Source organism: Dipodomys spectabilis, unplaced genomic scaffold (genome assembly GCF_019054845.1).
Source record: "Dipodomys spectabilis isolate Male_0828 unplaced genomic scaffold, ASM1905484v1 ptg000098l, whole genome shotgun sequence".
NCBI classification, from domain to species: domain Eukaryota; kingdom Metazoa; phylum Chordata; class Mammalia; order Rodentia; family Heteromyidae; genus Dipodomys; species Dipodomys spectabilis.
In genome coordinates this window covers 16,007,442-16,035,389 of record NW_024870775.1, presented here as the reverse complement: position 1 = coordinate 16,035,389, position 27,948 = coordinate 16,007,442, and the positions used below count along the sequence as shown (strand labels likewise).

General features: G+C 43.8%; 1 protein-coding gene across 1 annotated transcript; it reads left to right on the top strand.

Moving 5' to 3' along the window:
• The first annotated feature begins 690 nt into the window (after positions 1 to 690).
• On the top strand, positions 691 to 15,683 carry Nfil3 (nuclear factor, interleukin 3 regulated). Its single transcript, XM_042686701.1, has 2 exons — positions 691 to 797; positions 13,865 to 15,683. Exon 2 carries the CDS (start codon positions 14,011 to 14,013, stop codon positions 15,379 to 15,381), a length of 1,371 nt encoding a protein of 456 aa, XP_042542635.1. The 5' UTR covers positions 691 to 797; positions 13,865 to 14,010; the 3' UTR covers positions 15,382 to 15,683.
• The last annotated feature ends 12,265 nt before the right edge of the window (positions 15,684 to 27,948 follow it).

Here is a 27,948-nt window from a genome sequence, read left to right as displayed (position 1 = left end):
CACGCCACCCTTGCGTTCCTCTCCGGCCCACCCCCTCGTGGCAGGGGGGTCCCCCCCTCCCCGGGAATGCGTGCAGGCAGGGACGCCGAGATCCCGGCCACACCCGCCTCGCCGCAGCCTGGAGCTCGTGTGGCAACAGGTAGCTTGGACAGGAGACACAAAGCGCCTGGGCAAGGGCTCTGGGGGTCGCCCCGGGGTGTGTGTGGGGAGGGGGGGGTAGTGTGGCGCCATGGAGCCCGAGGGCGAGGACAGGCCACCGAGCTGGGGGCCCCAGGCTCCTCCCCAGGCTCGTCGCGCACGGGTTCGCCAGGCTGACCATTGCGCAACCCTCCCGCCTGGCGCAAGACCGCGCGGGCGCCCGGGCGGCGGCTGCGGCCGTGCGGGGAAGAACGCGGACTGGTAGTGGCGCCGCCGTGGAGGGTGGGAGAGGGGCGTGGACGGGGGCGTGCCCGCGAGAGGCCCGCCCCTGACGGCCGCGGCCATTGGCGGCGGGCGGGGGGCGGGTGCGGGCGCGGCGATTGGGGCCGCGGCCGCCCGTCACGGCGGGGCTGGCGGGCGGCGACGTAGCACGGCGCTCGGAACTGACCTACTAACACACATCTCTCAGCGCGGCCACGGCGCCCGCGGACCCGACGCGATCGCCCGCCCGCCCGCCTTCGGTGCCGCGCCCTCGCCGCCGCCCGTCGCGGTCCCGCCGGCCCGGCCCAGCCCGGAGCTGCGCGGCCTCCAGCTTGTCTTCGGACGCCCTTTTCTTTTTCTTCGCCGGCTGCGATCACCGGCCCGGGAGCAGAAACACGGTAAGTGCTCCGCCCACCGCCGGCCGGGGGGGCCCCGAGCCCGCTCCCCGAGGGCGCGCGGCGGGCGGGCGTGGGGCGCGGGGCACGGGCGGGCGGGCGGGGAGCGGGGCTCGCCGGCGGCGGCGAGTGTGAACGGGGCATTCATTACATAAACTTTTGCTGCCTTGTCTGGATGGGACTCGCCACCTTAAGGTGGCCGCTTTGATTGCAGCGCCCGGCGCCGGCACGTAGTCCGGGCTGGTTTGCGCTCTCCTTCCCCCCCCCCACTACCCCCCCTCCTCGCTGCTATTGCATAATGTCTCCCAATTTCAGGAAAAATTGATGTTTGGGTAGAGTGGAACGCCGGGGAGGCTGAGCCTGCTCCGGAGCGGGGAAAGATGCTCTTTCCTTCTCGGATCTTTCCTTTCTCGTTGGTTCTCTGGGGCTGGCGGCACGGGGACGGTGGGGGGAGGGGGTGAGTAATAGGGAACAGTCTTGATTTGCCTGTTGAGAAAGAGGGTTGGTAGCGTGTATGGTGACGGCATTCGGAGAATGCCTGCGCGGCGGCGTTTGTTTGTGTCAGGCGGCTCGTCTCTGCACCGACGTTTTCCACCGATTGTCGTCAGCGTGTTTTACAAGCCCTCGGGAAGGTTGTAGGATTTGTCCTTTCTTGCATTGCATAATCTGCCCACGGATTACGGCGCTGAGATAGGGGAATAGGCGCAGCGTGTGTGCAACGATTTGGTAATTTTAGCGCAGCGTTGGGTATATTAGATCGTTATTTACATCTGTAGTACATTCCAGATAAACATGTTTATTTAAAAAAAAAAAAAGATCCTACGAAACATAGAATTCCTGCGGCTGAATACTGATCTTGGGGTACGGTGGCCAGGGGTGTGTGTGTGCGTGTGTGTGTGTGCGTGCGTGTGTGTGTGTGCGTGCGTGTGTGTGTGTGTGTGTGTGAGGGTTTCGCTCCATAAACGTTCAGAGCTGTTATTTTTAAATCTGGGACGAACCATTGTGACGTTTACCTCCCCCCTCCTTCTTAATTGTAATGCATTCCATTCGATCTGCTCTTTTTCTCACCTTATTGTCATTGCTTTTAAACAGACACGAGAAGACAGATCACATAATAGTTTCCTGGAAATGTTGCATTATGTAACTGCCGAATTGCGCTGGCAGTTGAGCGTGGAGAGCTAATTACGTGATTTTATAATCTTGCTACAAAGAAAGTAGGACAATCTCAGCGTTCAAGAATGTCACTATAACGGGGCTGGGTTTTTTTTTTAAGGTATTTTAAACAGGAAAAGTAGACAACCGGCCAGGCACTGCATTAAGTCGTGTTGCCAATTCTGTGTCTTTCGCCCTAAATGAAATGTGCGTTTTTTCTAAATTTAGCCCTATCACATTTTAACAATTGTGGCCTCAGTGCTATTTCTGGTGTTTTCTCCAGGGCTGTGTGCAAATGCAAGTTCAAGGCCATTTGCTGTACAGTTTTAACTCCACTCCTTCGGAGACCTTTGATAAGATTGTATTTTTAGGAAGGCATTTCACAGCGCCCGGTGATTTGCTGGATGCTGGCTCGCATTTATCTTTTTAAAGGACACTTTAGGAAACTGCTGTTCTCAAGAGAACCGCAGGGAATGGGCAAGCGTCATCTTCTGCGCTTGGCTTTTGTAAATAACAACAGCTAATGAAATGAGGTCAGAAGTATTTCTTTCACACCGTATTTTTTTTCCCTCCAGACCAGATATGATTTATGGAAAGCGTATAGATTAGTATTTTTGTTTGAATAGCCTAATTTTATTCATATGAGGATATATGAATATGCAAAGTATCAAGGTATTAATTTTCTCCTTGGATGCTTACCTAGTGTAATTATGGGTGAACATATGTATATAATAATGTGTTTGAACAGATTTTTAACATAACCTTTACCTAATGCAAGTGCACTTTTTTTTTTGGTGGGAGGGGATCAAGAATAGAGATACACCCCTGAAATAAATTATTGTACTCTAAATGACTGCGATCGTTTTCCCAAGAAGCTACTGTTGCCCTAGCCCGCCTCTTCCCCCACCCCACCCCCCGCCACCCCCAGCGCCTCTCCAGGGCAGACCCCGACCTACTTTGCGACCTCGGGTGGAAACCCCGGGCCTGTAGGGGGCCGCGTGGCGCCACCTTCGGCTCCTGACCTCCCGCGCCCCCCCATCGCGCCCCTCCCCTCCACGGGCCTGCGGGATCTGCTGGAAGCCGAGGTCGTTGGTGGTGGTGGGCGGGGACCTGACTCGGGACACGGCGTTGGGCAAGGGTTGCTCGGTGGCCTGCGGCACTCCCCGCCCCATCCCCACATTCCTTTGTTCTGGCGCGGGGGTCCTCGCGGCGCCGAGGCCCCGCTGCGCCGCCCACCCGGCGGGAGGCGGATCTCGCGGAGAGGCGCAGCGTGGGGGCGCGGCGGCCTGGCGATGCCGGTGCGCTCGGCGCTGCGCGGTGCCCGGAGGGACCCCAGGCGCAGGCAGCGATTGGAGAGGGGCAGCCCGGCAGTCCGGGGTTGGCTGGGCCAATCCCGGGGCCGTGGCCACGTCTTTGCAAGGCGAGGTTCTGAAAGCCACTAACACCTTTGTTCTGGAAGTCGTCACTGTATTTCAACGGCCAAGCCCTCCCCCTCTCATGAATTGGAATAAGAAAACCTCCAAAGGTTCACACACCATAGAAACTGGGGTAGAGGTTGTCCAGGATGGATCAGGATCACCAAGAAGGCCCCAGTCTCCAGCTTGAATGGAGCCAGTTGAGACCGTATGTTTATTATTTTATTTTTATACCTTCGGTTTATGTGGGCAAAGGCGAAAGAGAACACAGGTGTCCCGAGTTCAAAATCAATCAAAATCCACATCGATGCTGTTGTCCCGCAGTAAAAGTCCTTGCACAGTACTTTGATCTTAGCTTGAAGACTTACAAGGTTTGTGAATCTGCAGTAACTCATGAGTTCCTGGAGACATCGCCTGTGTTCTCTAAGAGCTGTATCCACACAGTCTGCTCTTTGTTGATCTTAGCTGTGGAACTGCTTCCCTGCTTCCCGGGGAATCACAGCTGACACCTCTGCCCCTAACCAGATTCACCCTTTATGAGCATGCAGTTAGAGACCAAGCCTTGGTGAGGTCAGATCACAGCAGGCTGCGGGGCCCCTCAGGCCTCTCTGCCCTGCTTCCAGTTCCCACTGGCCTCCTGGGTAAACTGAGGGAGAGAACCCCATAAATGCTTCCTGCATAACTAACCAGTTCATTTGTAGATATATGTTCACCTCCACCCACCGTGGGGTAGGAATGAGGATTAGTGTTGACTTTTTTTTTCTAGGAATTAACATTATTATCAGTGTTATTATTTCTGAAAACTGTTGGTCATCATGTTTTGTGGTAATTTTAATACTAAGGAAATTCTTGACAAGGTCAAAGAACTTCTGGCTTCCCAAATCATTGGGTTAATGTTTTGGGGAACTGTTTGAAAGAGCAGAGAGATGAGTTGGTGATAGCAAGCTGCTTTGGCCTTTAGTTCTCTGGAACTTTCTGTGACTTGTATTCTAGGATGTGGGTGAGCTCCATTTCTAAAAATTGGTCTGAGCTCAGCAAGGGCTGAATGAGAGCTGGGATGTATGTAGCTGTATGTATGAAAGTTAAAGCCAAGCCCAGTAGGACCATTATTTGATTCTTTAACCTAAGCATGGTTGACCCTGACCCTGACTACACAGGCAATGGTGAGAAGCAAAAAGGGCTCATTGCTTCCATACTGGTCATTCTTCAGAAATGAGATGAAGAACTAATATTTACTGAACACACAGGGCCAGGCACCCTGTGGAAGGCCTGGTCATCATCTCCAGTTGATAGATAAGGAAATAAAAGAAGAGCTCAGCGAAGTTGACCAGCAGCCCAGGCCAGAGCTTCAAAAGATGCTTGCCACCCCTCCCCCTCTCTTCTGTTCTGCCCTTTCAATGAGAGTGACTGCAAGCAAGCTGTAGGTTTTGAAAGTTTCCTTTTCTGTGTTAAGGGTTTATCTTGGTGAAGTGCAATTATAACATCCCTATGATGCAACCACCTGAAAATTAAAACCCTTGTGGGAGACCTTTCCCAAGTTGAGCAATGGCCCTGACTCACTGCTGAGTGGATTTTTCTAGTTGACCTTCTCTTGGTCATTAGAGTCAGTTCCGAGATGTAGATGTGATTGAAGCCTGGATGGAAAAGGTGTGGTCACAGGGCCTCCGCTTTATTTTTTACCCAAGTTAAAAAAAAAAGTCACACATACCTCATTATTTCCATTGTAATCCAGATGGCGTTGATGCTGTTAAAAGTTGTTTATTTTTTTCATGTGTATTGAGCCATGAGAGCACACTTGGGATTCAATTCAAATTGAACAAACAATGTCATTGAAATTTCCTATAATTTTCATTTCTTGTTTTTGTCAGGTAGGCCTGTATTTCACAGGGGTCTCACATTGTTTGGTATCCTGTTATTTTTCTAAATTAGATTGGAGTTGACTTTTATCCAGATCGGACTGGTTGTATGAGAATGTCGAAAGACATTGACCTTTGATCACAGACATTACATAAGGGCTTTTCAGTTTCAAAATGAATTTTTATTACCACCATCTCCAATTATCTCTCACATTTCTTAGCAAATAACTTTCCTGTAGTAAAAAAAAGTTTCTCAGATGGCTTTAATTAGAGAGCAGAAGCTTGTTTTTAAATCTAGTAGGGATTTACTGGATACAGTGCATTAATAATCCATGCTTTGAGGACTCAGTTTCACTGGAATCAGAGAGTTTATAAGGCTTTTTTAGTTATCAGAATGTGGTGTCTTTTATTAACTTTCCAGTGATTTTTAAACTGTAATTAAGGAGCCTTCATATAAACCCCCAAAATAAACTTTAAAAAAAAACACATAAAATGTGAATATAGTGAAATATAAAGTATTGGCATCCATCTGCTGATTGGGCAAGTGAACAAGGAATTATAAAGCCCCAGCTGAAGAGGAGAATGGGAACATTCTAGACTTTCTGTAGCATGCCCTAGCCCACCCATTACATACTGTTGCGTACAATGTTTGTTCATGGTGGCATTTCCTTCACCTACATGGCTTCCTGATTGTCACTGTCCTTTAAAATTTCACAAGAGTTGTTAGACTGACCAGTTACTGGAAAGCACCAATGGTTCCTCATTTGGAAGCTTCTGTAGATTTTTTTAAATGTGTTGCTTTTTTAAGACAGGTAGTTGTGGTTCACACCTGTAATCCTAGTTACTCAGGAGGCTGAGATCTCTGGATCAGGGTTCAAAGTCATCCTGGGAAGAAAAGTCTTGTGAGACTTACTCTAGTTAACCTCCAAAAAACCAGAAGTGGAGCTGTGGTTCTAGTGGTAGAGTGCCATCAGTTCCCAAAAGAGCCAAGAAAGAACTGGAGGCTCTGAGCTCAAGCCCCATTACACACACACACACACACACACACACACACACACACACACATGCATGCATGTTACTGTAGATATTTAAAATTGCATTTCTACTTCATTCCCCCTCTGCCCCCACCAGCCTCTTCCATGTACACCATACTCTTTGTAGTAAGCCTTGTCTTTTACTTCTCAAGCCATGAAGACAGTTGTGTAGCTGTGTTAGTGTGAATGCCCTTTTTTCTATTCAGTCCTCAAAATAATGTCATTAGGTTACAAACAGGGCCTTCTTAGGGAGAACATCCAGTCATGCTGTTTCATATCTCAGTGACTAAATTGCATCATTGCTAAAGTAAATTTCAGTGTTGTCACATTTATGAAGTTTAAATCTGATTTCAAGTAGTCATCTGTTGAAATATTTTCATTGATGGTAAGCTGGATTGGGTTGGGACACATTTATTTACAGATGTACCTAAATAGAAAAGTGGGTCAGTTTACTGTGGTAAGGCCAGATTCTGGCAAAGTGTAAGAGTGTGTTTATGCGTGTGTGTTCCCTGCTTGCACCAGTGCACACCTCTCCCTGCTGCTGCTTACTACTGACAGCATGGGCCCCTCAGCTAGGCACTTGGAGGCTTCAAATAGTTTTCTTAATTTAAAAGGGTTTTTTTGTTGTTGTTGTTGGTTTTGTTTGTTTTTTTTGCCATGGTGTTTGAGAATCCTCTGGTACCTTCTGGACCTTCTGACCTTTTTTCATCCCCCCTCTTCCTGTTTGTTGAAGATGTAAATTCTGTGCTTATTTTTTATTGACACGTCAATAAAATTTTACCCACCGTAGATAAATGTAGGTTACTAGTATTAGTTTAAAAGTCCAAAAAAAAAAGTGCAAAGAACTAAACAGGAGCTGGTGGCTCATGCCATCAGGAGGCCAAGATATGAGGATCTCTATTCCAAGCCAGCCTGGGCAGAAAAGTCTGTGAGACTCTTATCTCCAATTAACCAGCTGGAAGTTGAGCTGTGGCTCAAAGGGTAGAGCACCAGCCTTAAACTGAAAAGTCAAGTGAAAGTCCAAGGCCCTTAAAAAGGAAGAGGTGGTGTGGCAATGTATATGCAAGGCCCTGACACAGAAAATTACACATACAACACACACTTGATATAGCTTTATTTAGAAAGCAGACAGGCAGACAAACACAAACAGAAAGGAAGGGGCATAATCTCACAGAGTGTGGGTGCTCTGGAGGAGAGACACTGAACTGGTGATGTTTTTCTTGAAAATGACACATTTGAAAAGCCAGTGTCTACCTTCTTAATGGATGACCTATGGTTAATATAACTTGGGCTTAACTTGAAAACAGTTTCTTTTAAATGTTATCTTTATTAACATCAGAGAATAGAAGGCAAATGAGACATTTGTATATAAAGCTTTCCCAGTCACTGGGTATATCAAATTATGTTTCCTCATATTGACAAAATCTTTTACTCAAAATAGGTAATAGAAGCTCCCAAACTTACTCTTTCAGAAGATAATTGATAATAAAATGTTCTTATAATGGGTGTATGTGTGTGTGTGGTTGTGTGGGAGTGTGCCAGCCCGAGGGCTTAAACTCAGAGCCTGAGTGCTATCTTTGAGCTTGTTTGCTCAAGGCTAGTACTCTACCACTTGAGCTACAGCTGTATTTCTGGCTTTTTGCTGGTTAATAGGAGATCAGAATCTCATGGACTTTTCATGCCCTGAATGGCTTCCAATCACGATCTTCAGATATCAATTTCTTGAGAGCCACTAGTGCTCAGCTCTTAAAGATAAATTTGTTGTAAACTTGCATGCTGTCATGGAATTTTCTAGATCAAGTGTCTTCCTTTAATTACAAACAATGTATAGGTCATCTGACCTAAATAAACTTTGGGCTTATGAAATCTAACTTCTGCTTATAGCAACAGTATGAGGTATTGTACAAAAGCATTATGTGGTGTTAGCATCTTTGCATTTAGATATGGAAGCCCATCAGCTGGCGTGTCACGACGTCTGCTCTTACATTTCTCTTTTTTATTTATGATTTTAAGAAACAGTGCTGTCATCTAATAGGTGTGATGAAGTTAATTGTGCTGACTATACTAACATCATAGATTTGGCATTTCATGTCAATTATTCACCAAGAAGAAACAGTAAGCTGTGACTAATGTACCAACAGCATTAAGTGTTGATTTGACAAGATGACATGTCCATGAAGTAATTGTTAAATTAATCATAAAGGAAAATATTGGTGTCTGAAATAAAGTCATTAGGCTAGCGTAAGTAACTGATGTTTTTAGAAGTCATTATAAGGTTCTTTTGCATTGGCGTTCAGTTTATTGTTAAGGGACAGAGTCCAGAGCCCATGTCTGCTGTTAGCTACCCTATGATTTCCAGCTTGCTGCTCAGCCTCTCTGTGGTTTAGCGGGTTCCTCTACAGAATGAAAGGATCAGAAAGCCACTGGCCTTCTTGTTGAAACAGATATGTTCTTCGAGGTGTGGTGGCTAGGAGCATAGTACACACCAGCAATTCTAGCACTTTAGAGGTAGAAATTGGAGGATCTCAAGTTTGAGGCCAGCCTGGCTACATAAGGACACTCTGTCTTAAAACAGATTAAAAAATATTCTTTAAAAAAATCAACAGCTGTATTTTTTTCCTTTTTTAAAAAAAATGCAGAAAGGATTTAGGAAATAAAATTTTAACAGAGATAGGAAAATCAGTAAAAATGATTAGTAAAAATAAACATGGCCAGGGTATAAAGCAACTCTTTTTTTTTTTTTTTTTTTTTTCAGTTGTGGGGCCTGAACTCTGGGCCTGGGTGCTGTCCCTTAGCTCTTCAGCTCAGAGCTAGCATTCTACCACTTGGGCCACAGCGCCACTTCTGGCTTTTTCCGCTTTATGTGGTGCTGAAGAATCAAACCCAGGGCCTCATGCATGTGAGGCAAGCACTCTACCACTGAGCCACTTTCCCAGCCCCTGAAGCAACTCTTAAGAAGGTAGGAGACCCTTCTGGGTGGCACCTTTGTTGGTTGAGACATCTGAAGTTAGAGCCTTGTCTTAAGAGTGCCTTGCTGCCACTCTGCTCCCAAACAGTATAACTGCATATGTGTGGCTCAGAAACCAGGAACTCAAAACTGCAGGCACTGGAGCCTCACACCTGTAATCCTAGCTATTCAAGAACGTATGAGGATTGTGGTTCAAAGCCAGCTCTGAGCAGAAAAGTCCTTGAGGCTTGTATATCCAGCAAAAAGCCAAAAATGGAGCTGTGGCTTAATTGGTAGAGCCCTTGCCTTGAATGAAAACTAAGCAAGAACAAGGAGGCCTTGAGTTCAAGTCCCCTACTGTCACATACACACAAAAGAAGTGATTATGAGCCAGGCACCAGTGGCTCACACCTGTAATCCTAGCCTCTCAGGAGGCTAAGATCTGAGGATCACAGTTCAAAGCCAGCCCAGGCAGGAAAGTCCTAGAGTCTCTTATCTCCAATTAGTCACCAGAAAACTGGAAGTGCCGCTGTGGCTTAAGCCGTAGAGTGTTGGCTTTGAGCTGAAGAGCTCAGGGACAGCGCCCAGGCTCAGAGTTAAAGCCCCAAGACGGACAAAAAGAACAATGAACAAGTGATTGTTTCCGGTGCCTCAGGACAGTATGCCCAGCAAGCTCAGTATCCTGGGATGGGAAGATCCTGGGTTGGAGTAGAGGCTGGGCTGGGGCCTCTGCTTTGCCATTAACAAGCTACAGGACCCCAGGCAAATTGCTTCCCCTCTTTGTGCCTTCCTTTAGTTTTCTCTCTGCAAATAGCTATTGTAAAGGTTAGTGAACTACATACTGCAGGCCTGGTCCCTAGTGCTTACTGTGGTGTTAAGTACACAGTAGATGCTCCAAATGTGTTGGGAAGGGGGAAAAAAATGTAATGAATAAAAGAAACTCTGTTAATGAGTAAAACTATACCACAATAGTTAATTGAAAAGAAAATATCCCAAAGGTAAATAAATGGATGATCATCCAATCCAACATTGAAAAACTAATAACTTAAGTTTGTTGCTAAAAGAATAGAAAGATATTTTCATTTCCACCCTGAAGCATATATGAAAATATGCTTTAATTTCCGCCCCCAAAGCCCTTTGCAGTTTATTTAGACAGGAAAGATAAACACGTAAAACAAAAACAGTGTGCAGAATCAGAGCCTGTCCATTATCACCGGATGCTGATAAGCTCTTTCCACCACAGCAAGATGATTAGATAAATAATATTATAGGAGTAGCCTCAAATAGTGTGTGCTGACATACAGTAAGGATGTATAGGCACATGGTGACAGGCCATGGCACTCAAACAGAAGCTGATTAAAGAGAAGTGAGTCTCTTATAAGTTTTAGCGAACCAAAATCAATGTGGAGAAGTGTTAGTATTTAACTAGGGGTTAAGGAAATTTTACAACAATTTGGACCAACTTCCATGAAGTGGATAGGAATAGTTCCCTAAACAGCATGGCCACGCTGCCTTTCCCTACTTGTGCCAGGTACATACCTGTATGTAGTACCAAAGGTTTCAAAAGATGCCGGCCCACTGAATACAAAGAGAGATCACAGGTTTGAAAAGAATAACAAAGACAGAATGGTTAAATGTGCAAATGAAATAGGTTTTTTCAAAAGAAAGGATGGATAAAGAGATTGATGGGAGCTGGGCAAAGGTGGCTCCCACCTGTAATTCAGCTACTCTGGAGGCCCATATCTGAAGATCGCAGTTGAAAGCCATCCCAGGCAGGAAAATCCATGACAGTCTTATATCCAGTTAACCATCAAAAAGCCAAACAATGGGGCTGGGAAGCTATCTCAGTGGTAGAATGGGGCTCAGTGGTAGAGTGCTTGCCTCACATGCATGAGGCCCTGAGTTCGATTCCTCAGTACCACATAAGCAGAAAAAGCCGGAAGTGGCTCTGTGGCTCAAGTAGTAGAGCACTAGCCCTGAGCTGAAGAGCTGAGGGATAGTGCCTAGGCCCAGAGTTCAGGCCCCACGACCCAAAAAAAAAAAAAAAAAAAAAAAGCCAGACAATGAAGCTGTGGCTTAAATGATAGAATGCCAGCCTTGAGTGAAAAAGCTAAAAGACAGCTCCCAAGCCCTGAGTTTAAGCCTAGTACCTGCACAAAAGGGATGGGGGCAGAGGCAAATACATAGAACAGAATCATAGTATACAGTACATTACGATGTCCAGAAACTAGAAGTGGAAGAAAGTAGCTCCTCATAATATAGTAGGGATTTGAAAGGCAGCTGCTTAGATGGAATTTCTTACTCTGCTTTTGTCACTCCTTTCTCCTTGGAGGTGAAGACCTGCCTGAATGACAATATTCAATATTCAGCAAGGAAGACTCCATGCAGTTAGGTGGGGGTGGGAGTGGGGGTATGTTGGTAAACAAAACCACAATGGAAAAAAATAGGAAATGGGATATTTTACTAAGTGATTGATAAAAAAGATTCTGTTTCTGGCACATCATTGTACCTTGAAGTGTCATCTTCAAAAGCAGAGCCGGGTATCCGTGGCTCACATCTGTAATTCAAGCTACTCAGGAGGCTGATTTATGAGGATCATGGTTTCAAGCCAGCCCAAGCAGACAAGTCCATGAGACTTTACCTCTGCTTGGCCAGCAAAAAAGCTCAACGTAGAGGTGTGGCTCAAGTGGTAGAGTACCAGCCTTGAGCAAAAACACTAACAGTTCCCAGGGCCCTGAGTTCAAGCTCCAATACTGGCAAACAAACAACAACAACAAAACCAGAAACTTGTGGGTAGGTGTTCCCTAGATGGTTGGCTCAGCTTAGTGCACAGAAAATGGCTGGCATGAAACCTTAGTCTTTTAATGATCCTGAAATTATTGCATCATGCTTTCTATTCCTACTGGAAAAGACAAAAGAAAACTGGCACTTTTCCAATTGATAAAATTAAACTTTGTTAGTCATTATAAAAGCATCTGTAAGAAAGAAGTGGTGACGTAAAACAAAATACTAAATCTTTTTAATGTGGCAGATAGTGCTGAGTGAACAGTTGTACACATCTACTTTATGAAACAAATTACCAAGTGGAAAATTAGGCAGAGAATCAGCATATAGAAACATGGTCCCAAAACTACCATGGAAAGAGTATTATTGGCTCATAAATATGGATTTATTATCTCACATGGCAAGGAAATGTGAAGGCTAGGGATGTGGCTCAGAGGCTAAGATCCTGACTAACACACTTACGAAGGCCCTGGGTTCAATCCCAACACGGGAAGAAGGGAGTGAGGGAAGAGCAAGTGTCAGGACACATTAATACACATATCTCACCCATGAGAGAGGAAACTATTTGAGATTCTATTTTTGAGTTCTTATATTTTATTTGAAACTAATTAGTGAAAATGAAAGAATTCCTTTCCATAATTAAATCCTCTCCTAAAAAAGTAATGTCAAGTTTCAGGAAGGTACTGTTTTAAAATTTTTAAAAGAACACCAAAAAAAAAAAAAAAACAACTTTGAATGCTATCTGCCTCGGTCCAAAGCTACTTACGACATCTATTTACTGGAATCCATTACAACAGAAATTTCAAAACCCATTAAAGAATTTTGGACAATTTAGTGTTAAATGCCTGATTAATCAGTTTGAAGGAACTCAAAGGGACATAAATACAGGTGCTTCTGAATCAAAGCTTTATAGAGAGGAGTCCTTTCCACTGGGGTCTGGTTAGTTACCCTGTGAGATTCTCTGATATGGGGCTATGGTATCTGCTTTTCTTGTTGTTGGGTTTTTTTGTTTTTGTACTGATACCAGGGTTTGAACTCAGTTTCTGGGCACTTAACCCTTAGCTTTTTCACTCAAGGCTAGAGCTCTACTACTTGAGCCACAGCTCCACTTGGGGCTCTTCGGTGGTTAATTGGAAATAAGAGTTTCTAGGATTACTCTGCCCAGGCTGGCTTGGAACCACGATCCTCAGATCACTGCCTATGACAAGTATCTAGGATTACAGTTGTGAGCCTGCAAATGCAAGTGCACAGTAAAGGCACCTGGTTTACATTCACATGTCAACACAGACTAAACCCAACAACAGCTCAGTTGCTAATAAGGTTTTTATTTTGTGGAAGTCAAACTTTAGCTCTATTAATGTTTTAATGTAACTAGAAGTTGTTTGTATAGTTTACTTTGTCAAGCTCCTTTAAAGAGATTATTCAGAAAAACTACAATGTGCAGATGCTATTAGGAACTTACCTGCCAGAGGTAAGACATTGCTTTGCTATGATGGCCCATTCCAATATGCTGTACTCCAACCATTTCTTTTTTTTTAATTTTTATTTTTTATTGTGAACATACTGTACAGAGGGGTTACAATTACATAGGCAAGATAATGAGTACATTTCTTATCAAGCATTGCAGCCTCCTCCTTTGTTTACCCTTCTCCAACCATTTCTTATTAAGCAGTGTTCCTCTTTTTTTCTTAGGCCAGAGGTATTCTCATTCATTCATTCACTCATTCATTCTTACACAATCCCCTAGATCACAGTAGGGGCACTTTCCAGAAATCTTTTTTTTTTTTTTGGAACTCTACACTCCTTCATAGAATAGTATCTTACATCATTGGTGCCTGATCCTTTGTCTAATTGTATGACTGTTTCTTTTCCTATCTTGCAGAGAACCAGGAAGACCAGTGCTAAGAGGAGCTGATTGATCCCAGACAGGAGAACAGAAGGGAAAATATTGATGGATTTGAAGCTGCAGTCTGTAGAGCATTTGACAGTACTGGAGAAATAATTGTCATCTGGTGCATATAGTTTCTGATGCAGCTGAGAAAAATGCAGACCATTAAAAAAGAGCAGGCATCTCTGGACACTTCTAGCGGTGTGGACAAGATAGTGGTACTTAATTCTGCTCTGACGGAAGTGTCAGAGGACCTGACTGTGGGTGAAGAACTACTTCTGAACGAAGGAGGCAGCGTGAGCAAAAACAAATCTTCAGCATGTCGAAGGAAACGTGAATTTATTCCCGATGAGAAGAAAGATGCTATGTATTGGGAAAAGAGGCGGAAAAACAACGAAGCTGCCAAAAGATCTCGGGAGAAGCGCCGACTCAATGACCTGGTTTTAGAAAACAAACTGATAGCACTGGGAGAGGAAAATGCTACTCTGAAGGCCGAGCTGCTTTCCCTCAAGTTGAAGTTTGGTCTAATTAGCTCGGCTGCATATGCACAGGAAATCCAGAAGCTCAGTAACTCTGCTGCCATGTACTTCCAAGAGTACCAGTCATCTAAGGCTGCAACATTTGCAGATGAGCCTGAGCCCACACTGGCCCCTGCGGGATGCATCTCAGTCATCAAACACTCCCCGCATAGCTCGCTGTCTGATGCTTCTGAAGCATCCTCAGCCGAGCTGGCACTGGCCCGGGACAGCCCTGACAGCAAGTTCCAGATCATCAAGCAGGAGCCTATGGAGCTAGACAGCTTCACCCGGGAGACCAGAGATGAGCGGAGCGCCTACACCACCTCCATTTACCAGAACTACATGGGGACCTCCTTCTCCGCCTTTGCACACTCGCCACCTCTCCTGCAGGCCAACAGGTCCTCCAGCAACTCCCCAAGAACCTCCGAGACTGAAGATGGCGTGGTGGGCAAGGCCTCAGATGGAGAGGATGAGCAGCAGGTGCCCAAGGGCCCCATCCATTCCCCAGTGGATCTGAAACACGTGCACGGCACCATGGTGAAAGTGCCCGAAGTGAGTTCCTCTGCTCTGCCACACAAGCTTCGAATCAAAGCCAAAGCCATGCAGATCAAAGTAGAAGCCTTTGATAATGAGTTCGAGAACACGCAAAAACCTCCTTCACCTGTTGATATGACGTCTAAAAGACATTTGGAACTGGAGAAGCCCAGTGCCCCGAGTGTGGTGGTGCATTCTCCCCTCACCCCTTTCTCAGTGCAGGTGACGAACATTCAAGATTGGTCCCTTAGATCTGAACACTGGCATCCAAAAGAACTCAATGGTAAAACTCAGAGTAGCTTCAAAACTGGAGTTGTGGGGATTAAAGACAATAGCTACAAAGTTTCTGAAGCAGAGAATCTGTACTTGAAGCAGGGAATTGCAAACTTATCTGCAGAGGTGGTCTCACTTAAGAGACTAATAGCCACACACCCAATTTCTGCTTCAGACTCTTCTTAAATGACTACTGAGTCACATCCACGCATTGAGAATGATGCCGTTTGCCATAGATCAGTATGTTTTGTATCTCGCTGAGCTCTCCCTGGCCCTGTGATGTCATTTCACTGTAATGTGCACATGTCCTCTGTTTGGTGTCTTTGTGTGCACAGACGATGATTCAGATTAGATGATGTCCTCACTCTGCCTTGTGTATAGTCAGATAGTCCATACAAAGGCTGTACATATTGAACATTATTTTTGTTGTTCATCAATAAAGTGTGTAAAGTACCAGTTTCAATAAACCATGGGTGACAAAACAGAAATACCGCTCCATTCCACTCGTGATTGGATTGGGGAAAGGAACAGCGATTTAAATGACCAAAGTCGATGTTGATATATCCTACATTTCACTTCAGTGAGAGAGGAGTGCAGTTTCTTCCTTGGAGAAAGGGAAGCAAGTGTACACTCAGCAAATAATCCCCCCTCCCTTCACTGGCTATAAGATATGTACGAACCTTTTACAGAGAAAGAAAAAAAAAGGCAGTGAATTTTCTTGAACTTGGGACTCGCTTATGAAACAATTCCCCATTAAGTTTTCTCTAAGACTGATTTTTCTTTTTTAGCAGAAAAATCCAAGTTGTTTGGTTTCAGTCTGTCCTGAGTCACCTCCTTCCCAAGTGACACGCTGAGTCACTGACCCACTTTACTGGATGAAAGACTATTTTCAAAAGAGTGGATAGAGATGAAGGATGGAAGTATTTTTTATATTATTGTGAATCGTAACTGTACTAGAGTATAAATGTCTAGGGAATGGAGCTGAATGCTGCTGATAATCTAAAGAATTTCGAATAACCCATTAACTACCACGGTCTGAGTATTATATAGAATGATTTTTTAAAGATTTATTCACAACCTGAGGGTGTAGCTCAGTGGCAGAGCATTTGCCCGGCATGTGGGAAGTTCTGGGTTCAGTCTCTACGAGCTCTAAATTATCAGGCATTTTGTTTGAAAATTGAAGCATAAAAATTCGAACCAGGCACTGGTAGTTCATACCTGTAATCCTAGCTACTTATGAGATCTTTACTTATCAGATCTAGAGGATTGTGCTTTGAGGCCAGCCCTGGTAGAGGAGTCTGTGAGGGTTTAGCCAGCAAAAAGCAAGGTTGAAGGTATGGCTCAAGAGGTAGAGTACCAACTGAGCAAGCAAGCCAAACAAGTTCAAAACCCTGAGTTCAAACCCTAAAACCAACAAAAAGAAATTCAAAAGATACCATCGCAATTGAATTGGGATTAAGACCACTCGAGTATTTGTGCAAGATCTAGTACTGCCACGAGTCACAAACTTCTTAAAGACAGACCAGGGGGCACTGCTATTGTACACATGACTCATAGCTGCTCATCTCTGGAATGGAATGGGTTGGTATTAGGCAGGCTAAGCTCTCTCAGTGGGCAACTTCCTCACCCAAACCCTGTTTCTGTATGACCTCTTTACTCACATAAAGAGAACTCAGACATACAGTGCCTCAGCCTTCTCTCTACCTGCCCTCATTGGTACCTCTGCAAACCAGAGGCAGGAAAGATCTGGCAAAATAAGCACCCATTTGGGGGAGGGGGCTGGGGTGACTCTAGTCTCTCTGCCAACTTGAGCACTTTTACACTTATCAATGCATAGTACTTTGTGTTAAAGAGAGTGCATAACACACACACAACATACACATAAGCCATCTACCATATCTTCTGGCCACTGGTGACAGCTGCTTTTCAAATCTTCCTGGCTCATGGGAAATTCAGAGCTGTCTTCAGTTTTATTAGCAGCTGGGATGATCCCAGACTTGTGACTTGTGTAAGGCAAAAATACTGGTCGGAGTCCTGGAGTCTGGATCCAAAAGCTGTTGATAACATAGCCCTACATTGAGTCAATCAAACAGCATGAATTATAATAGAGATACAATGTGATGTTGGGTTCCTACAGTTTTTTAAAAAAGACTGCATTGTACTCATACTCTAACTTGTTGAACTGAAACTCCTTTGTACAACTACTTTAAAACAATGAAAAATAGTAAAATGAAAAGACTATCTAAAGTTAGGCACCTGTAGCTCATGCCTATAATCCTAGCTTTATAGTAGGCTAAAATCAAAGGATCAGGGTTCAAAGCCAGCTTGGACAGGAAAGTCAATGAGTCTCTTGTTTCCAGTTAACTAGTAAAAAAAAAAGCTGGAAGTATGGGGCTGGGCAGGTGGCTCAGTGGTAGAGTGCTTGCCTTGCATGCATGAGGCCCTGGGTTTGATTCCTCAGCACCACATAAGCAGAAAAAGCCGGAAGTGGCGCTGTGGCTCATATGATAGAGCGCTAGCCTTGAGCTGAAGAGCTGAGGGACAGCGCCCAGGCCCAGAGTTCAGGCCCCACAACCAGCCAAAAAAAAAAAAAAAGGCTGAAAGTACAGCTGTGACTCAGGTGGTAGAGCACCAGCCTGGAGTGAAAAGTAACACCCAGGCCATTAGTTCAAGTCCAGTATTAGTGGGCATGCGCATGTGTGTGTGTGTGTGTGTGTGTGTGTGTGTGTGTGTGCGTGCGTGTGCATGTGTGCACACACCCATGCATGTGCATGCACGCAGCTATCCAAGGGTTGAGAGCACACTAGCTCAGTGGTAAATAATTTTCCTAGCATGCACAAGACTCTGAGCTGGATCCTCAGTAATACCACAGAGAGAGGAGGAGAAAGAAGTAAAGAGAGAAGGAATTCGAATCTATCATAAGGAGGAAAACAGTTCCACGTAGAGTGACCAAAAAAAAAAAAAAAATCTCAAGCTTGCTCAGTGTCAAGCAAACAAGATCCACAAACAAATGGCCTATGTTCTTGGGGAATGGGAGATACTGGATATGTATAGAAGATACAATAAAAAACATTCCAAAGGATATAGGAGGTTTGGCAGGCACAAAGTGGGTGAAAGTATTAAGAAAACAATAAATCATCCAGAAGAGGATAAACCTCATACTCTTAGTTGCTGAAGGGAGGACAAAGCAACAAGGTAACAGCTAGAAAAGTAAAACAAAACAAAATCCCCAAGTCTTAAGGAGGGGCCCTGTGGCTCTTTGAGCAGTGCAGAAGAGAGTACCTACCTCACACCACACACTGCACCTTCCCATTCGAGTTGGTGGTTTGGGATTGAGATTCCCCAGCCTAAAGGCTAAACGCTTTGGTGGTGTCCAAAGAGTTAGTATGATCCTAGTAGACAGTGGGAAGGATTAGTTGAAGAATTAAGAGAAGATCCATGAGAAATGTAAAAGAGATGACATTAAAAGTTGACTGGTCACGCCTGTAATCCTAGCTACTCAGGAGGCTGAGATCTGAGGATCGCGGTTCAAAGCCAGCCCGGGCAGGAGAGACCGTGAGACTCCTATCTCCAATAAACCACCAGAAAACCGAAAGTGGCTCTGTAGCTCAAGTGGTAGAACGCTCGTCTTGAGCTGAAGAGCTGAGGGACAGCGCCCAGGCCCAGAGTTCAAGCCCCACGACCGAAAGCAGTGCCAGCCTCACAACCCAGGCCCAGGTCACTGCTGCCTTTACACCTCAGTTTGGTTGCCCTTACCCACTTTGTAGGAAGGAAGTGTTGAAGAAAGGCCAAGATTTGATGGGGGGGGCAGGGGATTGTGTCACAAACTAGACCCCTTTGGAAGAGCATATGGAATAAATCAAGAAGTTAGGGAAAGAGGGGAAGAAGATGTTCCCACAATAAAGTGATTGAATAAGAAGGACAAGTAGCTCCCAATTAGCCCAGCAGCTGTGGCTCACATCTGTAGTCCTAGCTACTCAGGAGGTGAGATCTAAGGATCATGATGCAAAGATTAGCTGGAGCAAATAAATCCAAGGGATTCTTACCTCCAATTAGACAACAAAAAGCCAGAAATGGAGGTGTGGCTCAAATGCTAGAGTGCCAACCCTGAGCAAGAAAGCCAAGTTGAGAACTCTAGGCCCTGGGTTCAAGTCTCAGTCCTGACACACTCATACACACGCATGCGTGCGCGCGCACACACACGCACACACACACACACAGGCCCAAATTAACAGCCCTTGAAGTGACAAGTAATTTAGGATAACAAACCTTAAGAAATAGATAGCATTGCTGCTTTTCTTTGGGGGAACAAGGAGAGCAGAGTATGATGTTACTTTTTGAAATTAGGTTGAGGGAGAAAAGGAAGAACTACGCAATGATTTGTCTCTCTAACTGTGTTATTTGAAATTCCACTGCTGAGTGGAAACAAGGCAAAAACATTTCTATTTACTCCTTAAATGTTTATTAAGTCCTGCTAGACTCAGATGCTTTATTCAAGTAGCTATTTACTTGAGTGTTGGGCAGTGTATCTGTTTGGATCTGTATTTGTCCTGCAGAGCAAGGCAGCTTACATGCACACAGGTGCCAAAGAACATGATCATGAAGGCTAGTACCCTGGAGGGGCATGCAGAATTCAGAGGGAGACCTGTACTCTGACAACCCATGCCACCAAGACAAGGAGCAAAGCTTATCTAGGTTACTGCTGATCATCAGCAAGGATGGATTGCCTCATGGACACTGTGCCAACTGCTATGGGAGAAAGGACAAAGTGGGATAGCCTGGCCAATGAGGAGTTTCATATTTGCTTGTGGAAGGAAGCCAGCAGAGTACATAACCAAGAGGAAGGAGCTGTATAAAAGCAGCATACCCCCCTGCAACTCCAAAGACAGCTAGCGTGCAGAGACAAACGGTCTCAAATGAGAGGAAAATATAACACTTTTCTGGCCAGATAGAAAGATACAGCCCTCCAGTGAATGGTAATGGTGGCTCCACAAGATATAGTTATCTTTTTAAATTAAAAAAAATTGTCCATCATGGGGCTTGAACTCAGGAACTGGGCACTGTGCCTGAGCTTTAGTGCTCAAGACTAGTGCTCTACCACTTTGAGCCACAGCTCCACTTTGAGCCACAGCTCCATTTCTGGTTTTTAGATGGTTAATGGAAGATAAGAGTCTCACGGCCTTTCCTGCCTAGGCTGGCTTCAAATCAGTGATTCTCAGGCTCCTGAATAGCAGGGATTATAGGTGTGAGCCACCAGTGCATGGCTGATATAGCTATCTTAATTTGTGATGTTGAAACAATGACCAGATCACCTGGAAATACATTTCTCAGACTATGTCCCCATCAGTAAGAAATACATGTTGTTCTGGAGAGAAGCAGTTAGGTATTTTAAATCACTAGGGAAGTAAATTTATTTGTGCAAATATTCAAAAATAAGGTTCAAAGATAAACATGAGACTGCTTGCCACTGTGCCTTGAATTCCATGCTTAAAAATGGCCCTGGATTCTCTTAGCAGTGGCCATGGGAAATAAATCTTACAACTGTCACAAGACTTGTAGCGGGGCTAAGCAAAAAACAAATTCAAGGAAATAAAAAATGGATTCAAGTGTACAGATTTGAAAAAGAGAGACAAGAATAAAAGTCAACAATCTGAAGAAGGCTTGGGATGAATTTGAGAGCGATTTATGAACAATCTGTATCAGTTCATTTTCTGTTGGTAATAAACAATGCCACATACTGGTTACAGTTCTGGTAAAAGCTTAAGAGGCCACATCTATTGTTGGCCTCCTGCCAATAGGGTCCCAAGGTGGTACTAGACATCACATGACCATAGACAAGTGTGTGTGTGTGTGTGTGTGTGTGTGTGTGTGTGTGTGTGTGTGTTGTATTGTATTTTTGTATTTCTCTCTTCTAATTTCTCTCTCTTCTAGGACTTAATCCTAGGACCTAGGCCCTGATGACCCAATCTTATCCTAACCACTTTCCAAAGTCTCTATTCTAAACACCACAGTGGGATTAACTCTCCATCCTATCTTAATACTTCAAAATAGGGATTAAAGTTGAGAATGTGCTTGAGAGAGACAGACAAGTCATCTTGAGGCTGCAGCATCCCATGAGGGCCAGCAGGAGAGAATGGCGAATACAGACAAGCAAAAGTTTTGGAAACTTGTCAGGGTGGGGAGCGAGGCTGAACCATTCCATGCTTTGGTCTCCAGGTTCTTCAGAGTCACTTCATGCTGAAGCTCATAGAGGGCATCCGTGGGTGCAGTGTGAGCCTCTCTGTCCTGTGAAAAGACATGACAGTCACTGGTCCCAGCTGCAAGTCCACGTCACTCTACTGCCCCAGCAGGGGTAAGGCACATTCCAGACACCTTCTTGTGTCATGTCACAAGATTGATATGCCACCCCTCCCAAATGCACTGAAGGGCTAACAAACTTGCTTCTAAGTTCAGGCTTCCCACGTCTTTCTCTCTGCACAGGACTACTTTATCCAAGATAGAACACATCCAGGAGATGGATTTAGAAGAATAGACCACTTTAGGAGGGTAAAAAGATGAGGTCGTGTAGTTGGGAAGAAGAGAGGAGTAGAGGTGGAATGGGTAGTGGGGGAGGGAACAGGTAGGTTCTTGGGGTGGGAAGGGAGCCACCAGTACTGTGGCAGTGGCTGGTGGAGGTGGCAGGAGGGGGTGGGATGAAGGAAGGCCAATTCAGCAAGGCTGCCGGAAAGGGAGTTGATGGTGAATTCAGGGGAGTGTTGTGTCTCCTATCCCAAGTTTCCCACCAAACTGTTTTATATGTAGACAGCTTCAAGAAAACTATGCTAAAGCCAAGTGTCAGTACCTCCTGCCTATAATCCTAGCTATTCCGGAGGTTGAGATCGGACAGTCAGGGTTTAAAGCCAACCAGAGCAGGAAAGTCTGAGACTTTTATTTTCCTTCAACCAGCAAAAAAAAAAAAAAAGTAGAGCTATGGCTCATGTAGTAAAGTGTCAGCCTTGAATGAAAAAGCTAAGGGACAGCCCCCAGGCTCTGAGTTCAAGCCCCAATACTGGCAAATGTCTAACCCTAGCTCCCCTCACACAATGTTAAAAACTACATCAGAATCAAGCATGTAAAGAATTTTTCATTAGTCTTCACATATATAAAAACAATTTTTATAGCACTTATATTTTACTAAGTGTTGTAAGCAATTTAGAGCTAGTTTAAAGAAGGCATTTTATTTGAGTTAGTTACAGGAAAATACTGTGTGATTTTACATAAGAAATTTTGGTCTCCTTGAGGGTTCTGGGACAGAACCCATGGGTACTAGCCATGACTTTAGAAGTCTTTAAAATTTATCTGAAAAGCTCTTACCTGTCCAGGTTAGCCAGTGTTTTCTGAATGCTTTGACAACTATGATTACAGCAAGCTAGGATTACTGAGGAAGGCACATTATATAGAATCTTTTCTTCATCTTCTACAGAGTGTAATAAATATCATGGGTTGTTTTTTGATTTTTTTCAATCGGTAGCTACTTTTGTATTGTCTACCTTGAGTGGCACCTCAAATTACACATATCATTACAAAACACAAGGGATAATTACCTGGAAAATTCAGGTGAAGGAATCCTGACAGTTTTTGATACTATAGATAAATGTGGTTTTAGAACATCTTGATCGTTGTCTTTTTTCACTTCATTTGCAAACATACATATTAGGATTAAGGCTTGCAAAAGCATTTTCCAGAAGTAAAGCTGTGCCTCAAGTTGTAGAGCACCAGCTTTGAGTTAAAAGGCTAAGGGATAGAATCAGGCCGAGTTCAAGCTCCAGTACTGGCACCAAAAAGAAAAAGAAAAAAGGAAAAAAAGTGACCTCATGTTGTCTAGGTACAGAAATCATTTTAACATTTCTTTAGAGTCATGTAATATCAAAGCAGAAAGGATAAAAAGTGTTCCTCTTCCTAGTCATGGAATTTGAAAGTAAATTAACCTCTAGCCAGTATGTTCCATGTTAGAAAAGAATGATCGAACCCTAGTCAAAGCCACTGACAATGGCTGAGCAGTAGGAAGGACAAGTAACAACTACTATTTTTGTTTGTCACTGCTGGTTGTTCTCTCGTGTTCCTTTATACCTAAGGGCCCTGAATAAAGTATAAGAGATTGAACTAGATCTACATGGGTAGTGATATGTGTTCAAAATGAAAGAATGGCTGACAACAGGTCACTTCTTTCTAAGCATGCCATAGGGGAACTCACAGTGTACCTTTAACATATACAGTTATACAGAGCACACCCATGCATGTCCATAGCACCCTGCTCCCCCAGCAGGAGATCAGGCAGTAGTGTCTGCAGATTTGGAAGCTACCTCAAAGAAATATTCTGAGTACCAGGGTCTCATGCCTGTAATCCTAGGTACTCGGAAGGCTGAGATCTGAGGATCAAGATTCAAAGCCAGCCCAGGAAAGAAAGTGTGAAACACTAGAAAGTGGGAAGTAGAACTGTGGCTCGAGTAGTAGAGCGCTAGCCTTAAACACAAAAGCTCAGGGACAGTGTCCAGGCCCTGAGTTCAAGCCCCAGGACCAACACACACACATGGAATTATCTTCCCTGGGGAGTGCTTAAGGAAGTACAAGCCATCCTCTTCAGCCACAGGGGGTATAAACTCAAACCCCAGTGGATACCTGAAACCAGCACCCTATCCCATCCTAGATCTACTTATCTATAACTCTTGCAGTTTGAAGTACAGCAAGAAAACTAAAGATTTTTTTTCTATTTGCAATTTCATGGATGGAAGGTTTGTTCTTAACATAGATCTCGGTAACCTCGGCATTTTTTTAATGTAGGTACAGGAGCCTGAACCCAGGTACTCGCACTTTTATTCAACTTTCTTGCCCACAGCTGGTGCTCTACCACTGGAGACATGCCTCCAGTCCAGCTTTTTTCTAGTTGATTGGAGATAGAATCTCTCAGACTTTTCTGGTCAGATTAGCTTTGAACCTTGAGCCTCCAGATTTCAGCTACCTGAGTAGCTCTAATTATAGATATGAGGCACTGGTTCCTAGCTTGTTTGTTTTTTTGTTTTTCCTTTTCTTGAGACCTTTCACCTTTTTACTTGGGCATATGGGAACTGCCAACATTACTACTTTGGTGTCATTAAGTAAAGTAAGAATGGTTAGAAAGTTGAGTGCTGGTAGTTCACACCATTAATCCTAGCTATTCAGAAAGCTAAGGTCTGAGGATCTCAGTTCAAAGCCATCTGGGGCAGATGTGAGACCCTTGAATCTAAGTAACCAGCAAAAAGCCAGAGTAGAGGTATAGCTCAAGTGGTAAACTGTCAGTCTTGAGTGAAAAGAGCCAATGGACAGCATGAGGACTTGAGTTCAAACCCCAGTACCAACACCAAAAATAAAAAAAAGAAAAATGGAAAAGAATTTCTTTGCTGAAACAGTCTGATAATGAAGAGAGCTAAGTGATTAACATGAAGGTATCTTATGCAGAATGGATATGCTGGACTAGGTCTGAGTCACATCCCAGGTAGAATGCAATGAGGAAAACACAGTTTCATCACCCTACTCAGAATAGCATGCAATTTGAATATTTTTACCCTTCCTAGGGCTTGAACTTGGGGACTAGGTACTGTCTTTTTATTTGTTCTTGAGCAAATAAAATCTTCCTCCTAAGCCACAGCTCTATTTACAGTGTTTTGCTGGTTAAGTGGAGATAAGTCCCATGAACTTGCCCACAAGGCCTGGCTTGGAATAGTGATCCTCAGATCTCAGCCTCCTGAGTAGCAAGGATTCCAGGAGTGAGCCATCAGTGCCCAGTGCATCTTGAAGTCTTGAATATATCTTCGTCTTTACCAAGAACAATAACCAAACTACCCCATCAGGAATTTAAGATCCTTCACATGGTGAAAAATATTGACCTTTCAAAGCTTCTCTTTTGTGACATAGTGAGGATGGTGGGCAGGTGTCACCACAGCAGCTTCTGTTGAAATGACATCAAATGATCTTTTTTTTGTTCTGGCTTGCTACTATCTTCCTGAGTACCTAACATTGCCGGCAAGATCCACCAGCACCTCGTTCCATTTGTGCTTTTGAAAAATAAAATTCGTGGAATGATTCTATTTGCATTGTAAAACAAAAAAATAAATCTCTTGCTATAGAAGGTTTCTAGCTTCTGTGAATTCAGATCAAGGCCACAGGAAGGCCTCAGAGCCTCTTCTTTTGATTAGTGGGCCCCTTTCCCATTACTAGTTTTCTCTCTGGTGAAAGGTTGTTCCTCCCTCCTCGGTGCGGATATTTTTCAGGACCTGAAATCCTGCATGAACGACCCTCACCCAGCTTCCCCAGCTCTCACTGTCCTGGCTTCAGTCACAGCCCATCTGACTGCCCAGCAGACCTTCTCTCCAGCTAAAACAGGACCACCATTCCAACAGCAGCCTGGGAAACAAGTCTAGATGCAAAAAAGCTAGGACTCAGTTTTAAGACAATTATGTTCTAGATAATATCAATTATGTTCTACTGATGTTAGCAATGTTTCCATCTAAAAAGTAGTTCTCTTAAATTGTATTCCTTGAAGACAAATTAAGTATTGTGCCATGCTCTGGAAACACAAAACAGAAATGTTTTCACATTTTATTCTAGAGTTTTGCCTTTTTGTTGGTCATCTCTCAGTGTTAGCTGTCAAATATTAAACTATATCTTTCTACCTATCCTAACTGTTCACTATTGATCTACTTGTTTTCCTACCTTCCTATCCATAAATCTAGCTATTGTCTGCACATCTATCTGAGAAATAAATTATGAAATTCCACTCCTATAATCCTAGATACTCATCAGGCTGGGACTTGGAAGATCTTCGTTCAAAGCCAGCCCAAGCAGAAAAGTTCTTGAAACTCTATCTTCAAAATAAGCAGCAGAAAGCCAAGGTGGAATTGTGGCTCAAGTGGTAGAACACCAGCAGTAAGCAAGCAAGGTGAACAAGCTTAAAACCCTCGAACTCAAGCTCTAATGGTAGCAAAAATTACAAAGAAAGAAAGAGTTTGTTAAAATAGTAAATAAAGCTTAATGTATTGCTGTGCTTTTTGGCAGGGAAGTGGGGAAGTACTCAAGTTTTGAACTTAGGGCTTCAGGCTTGCTAGGCTGAAACTCTTACCACTTAAGCCATATGATCAGCCCTTTTTCTAGTTAAAGATGGAGTCTAATGAATTTATCTGCCTGGGCTGGCCTCAAACTCTGATCCTCCAGATCTCAGCCTTCTCAGTAGCTAGGCTTATAACATGAGCCACTGGCACCTGACAAATCTAGCTTAGTTTTTGAGAGATAAATTGAGAAAATCACCAGCACGACTATGTTCACTGCAGTATTATTTACCATAGCTAAGATATGGAACCAACCCAGATGCCCCTCAGTAGATGAATGGATTAAGAAAATGTGGTATATATACACAATGAAATTCTATGCCTCCATCAGAAAGAATGACATTGCCCCATTTGTTAGGAAATGGAAAGACTTGGAAAAAATTATATTAAGTGAAGTAAGCCAGGCCCAAAGAACCATAGGTCCCCTAGTTTCCCTTATTTGCAAAAACTAGTATATGTCTGAGTCAAGCAGAAAAGGTCATGTTGATGTTAGGGAAATGAACCCTAATATATGTATTCAAATGTTTTTTTTTCTTTCATGCAATTGTTTCTAACACATTTATAAGATTATTTCTTTGTTGCTTTGTATGTCCTTCCCCCATGGTATAACCCCTGCTTCTACTGTATTTAATGTTGTTATAATTTGTGGAGGGGAAAGGAAAAAACAAATCATTTAATTAGGGATACAGGTGGACCCATTGCAACAATGAGATGTACAAGTCGTTATGTCTAAAACAAACTTTACAACTTTGGTGGGGGAGGGAGGAGGATCGGATGGGGGGCCGGGGGAAGGATGGGAAGGGATGGGAAGGGGAAACAAAGGAGGAGGCTACAATGCTTGATAAGAAATGTACTCATTATCTTGCCCATGTAGTTGTAACCCCTCTGTACAGTATTTTCACAATAAAAAAATAAATAAATAAATTGAGAAAATCTCAGAGAACAGCTAGGGAAACATTGTGAGCATTATCCTGTGAGGGATAATGCACAATTGATCACCTGCTAGGAGAGTTTTTCTTTCATTTTTTTTAGGTTATATTCTGCATCTCTGCTCTAAGTGTGCAAATGTTTCCAGATTTCAAATATTTATGTATCTCTGTTTCTTCTATCCTTTTTCTTACTAGAACTTTAGAGAAAGCTGATCGCTCTGAACTCTTGGACACCTGGATTATATTTTGAGAGTATAGTTGTGTTGTTTTAGAAGGTGCCTAAGCCTTATTTGTTAACCTAAAAGTGCAGGACAATCTCAGGTCTCCCTAGATTTTCTCCCCTGACCAGTAAAACTAACAGGCACAGAGGAATTGCACAGAGTTGGTCACACGCTCCATTAGCAATTGTGTTTATTCAAAATACTGGGTATAAGCCAAAGAATCAAATAGCCTGCTTTGGATACTGACATCAAAATATGTTTCAGAGGAACACAGATATCTAGTTAATTTCATTGTGATATATCTCCGGATTGAATTTATAAATAATTTCATCTGATCTTTATAAGTTTGGCTTCTTTCTTTTTTAATTTTTAAATTAAATTAAGTAATAAGTTGTGCTGGTACTGGGGCTTACATTCAAGGCCTGGGTGCTGTGTTTTAACTTTTTTCACTCAAAGCTGGTGCTCTACCACTTGAGCCATAGT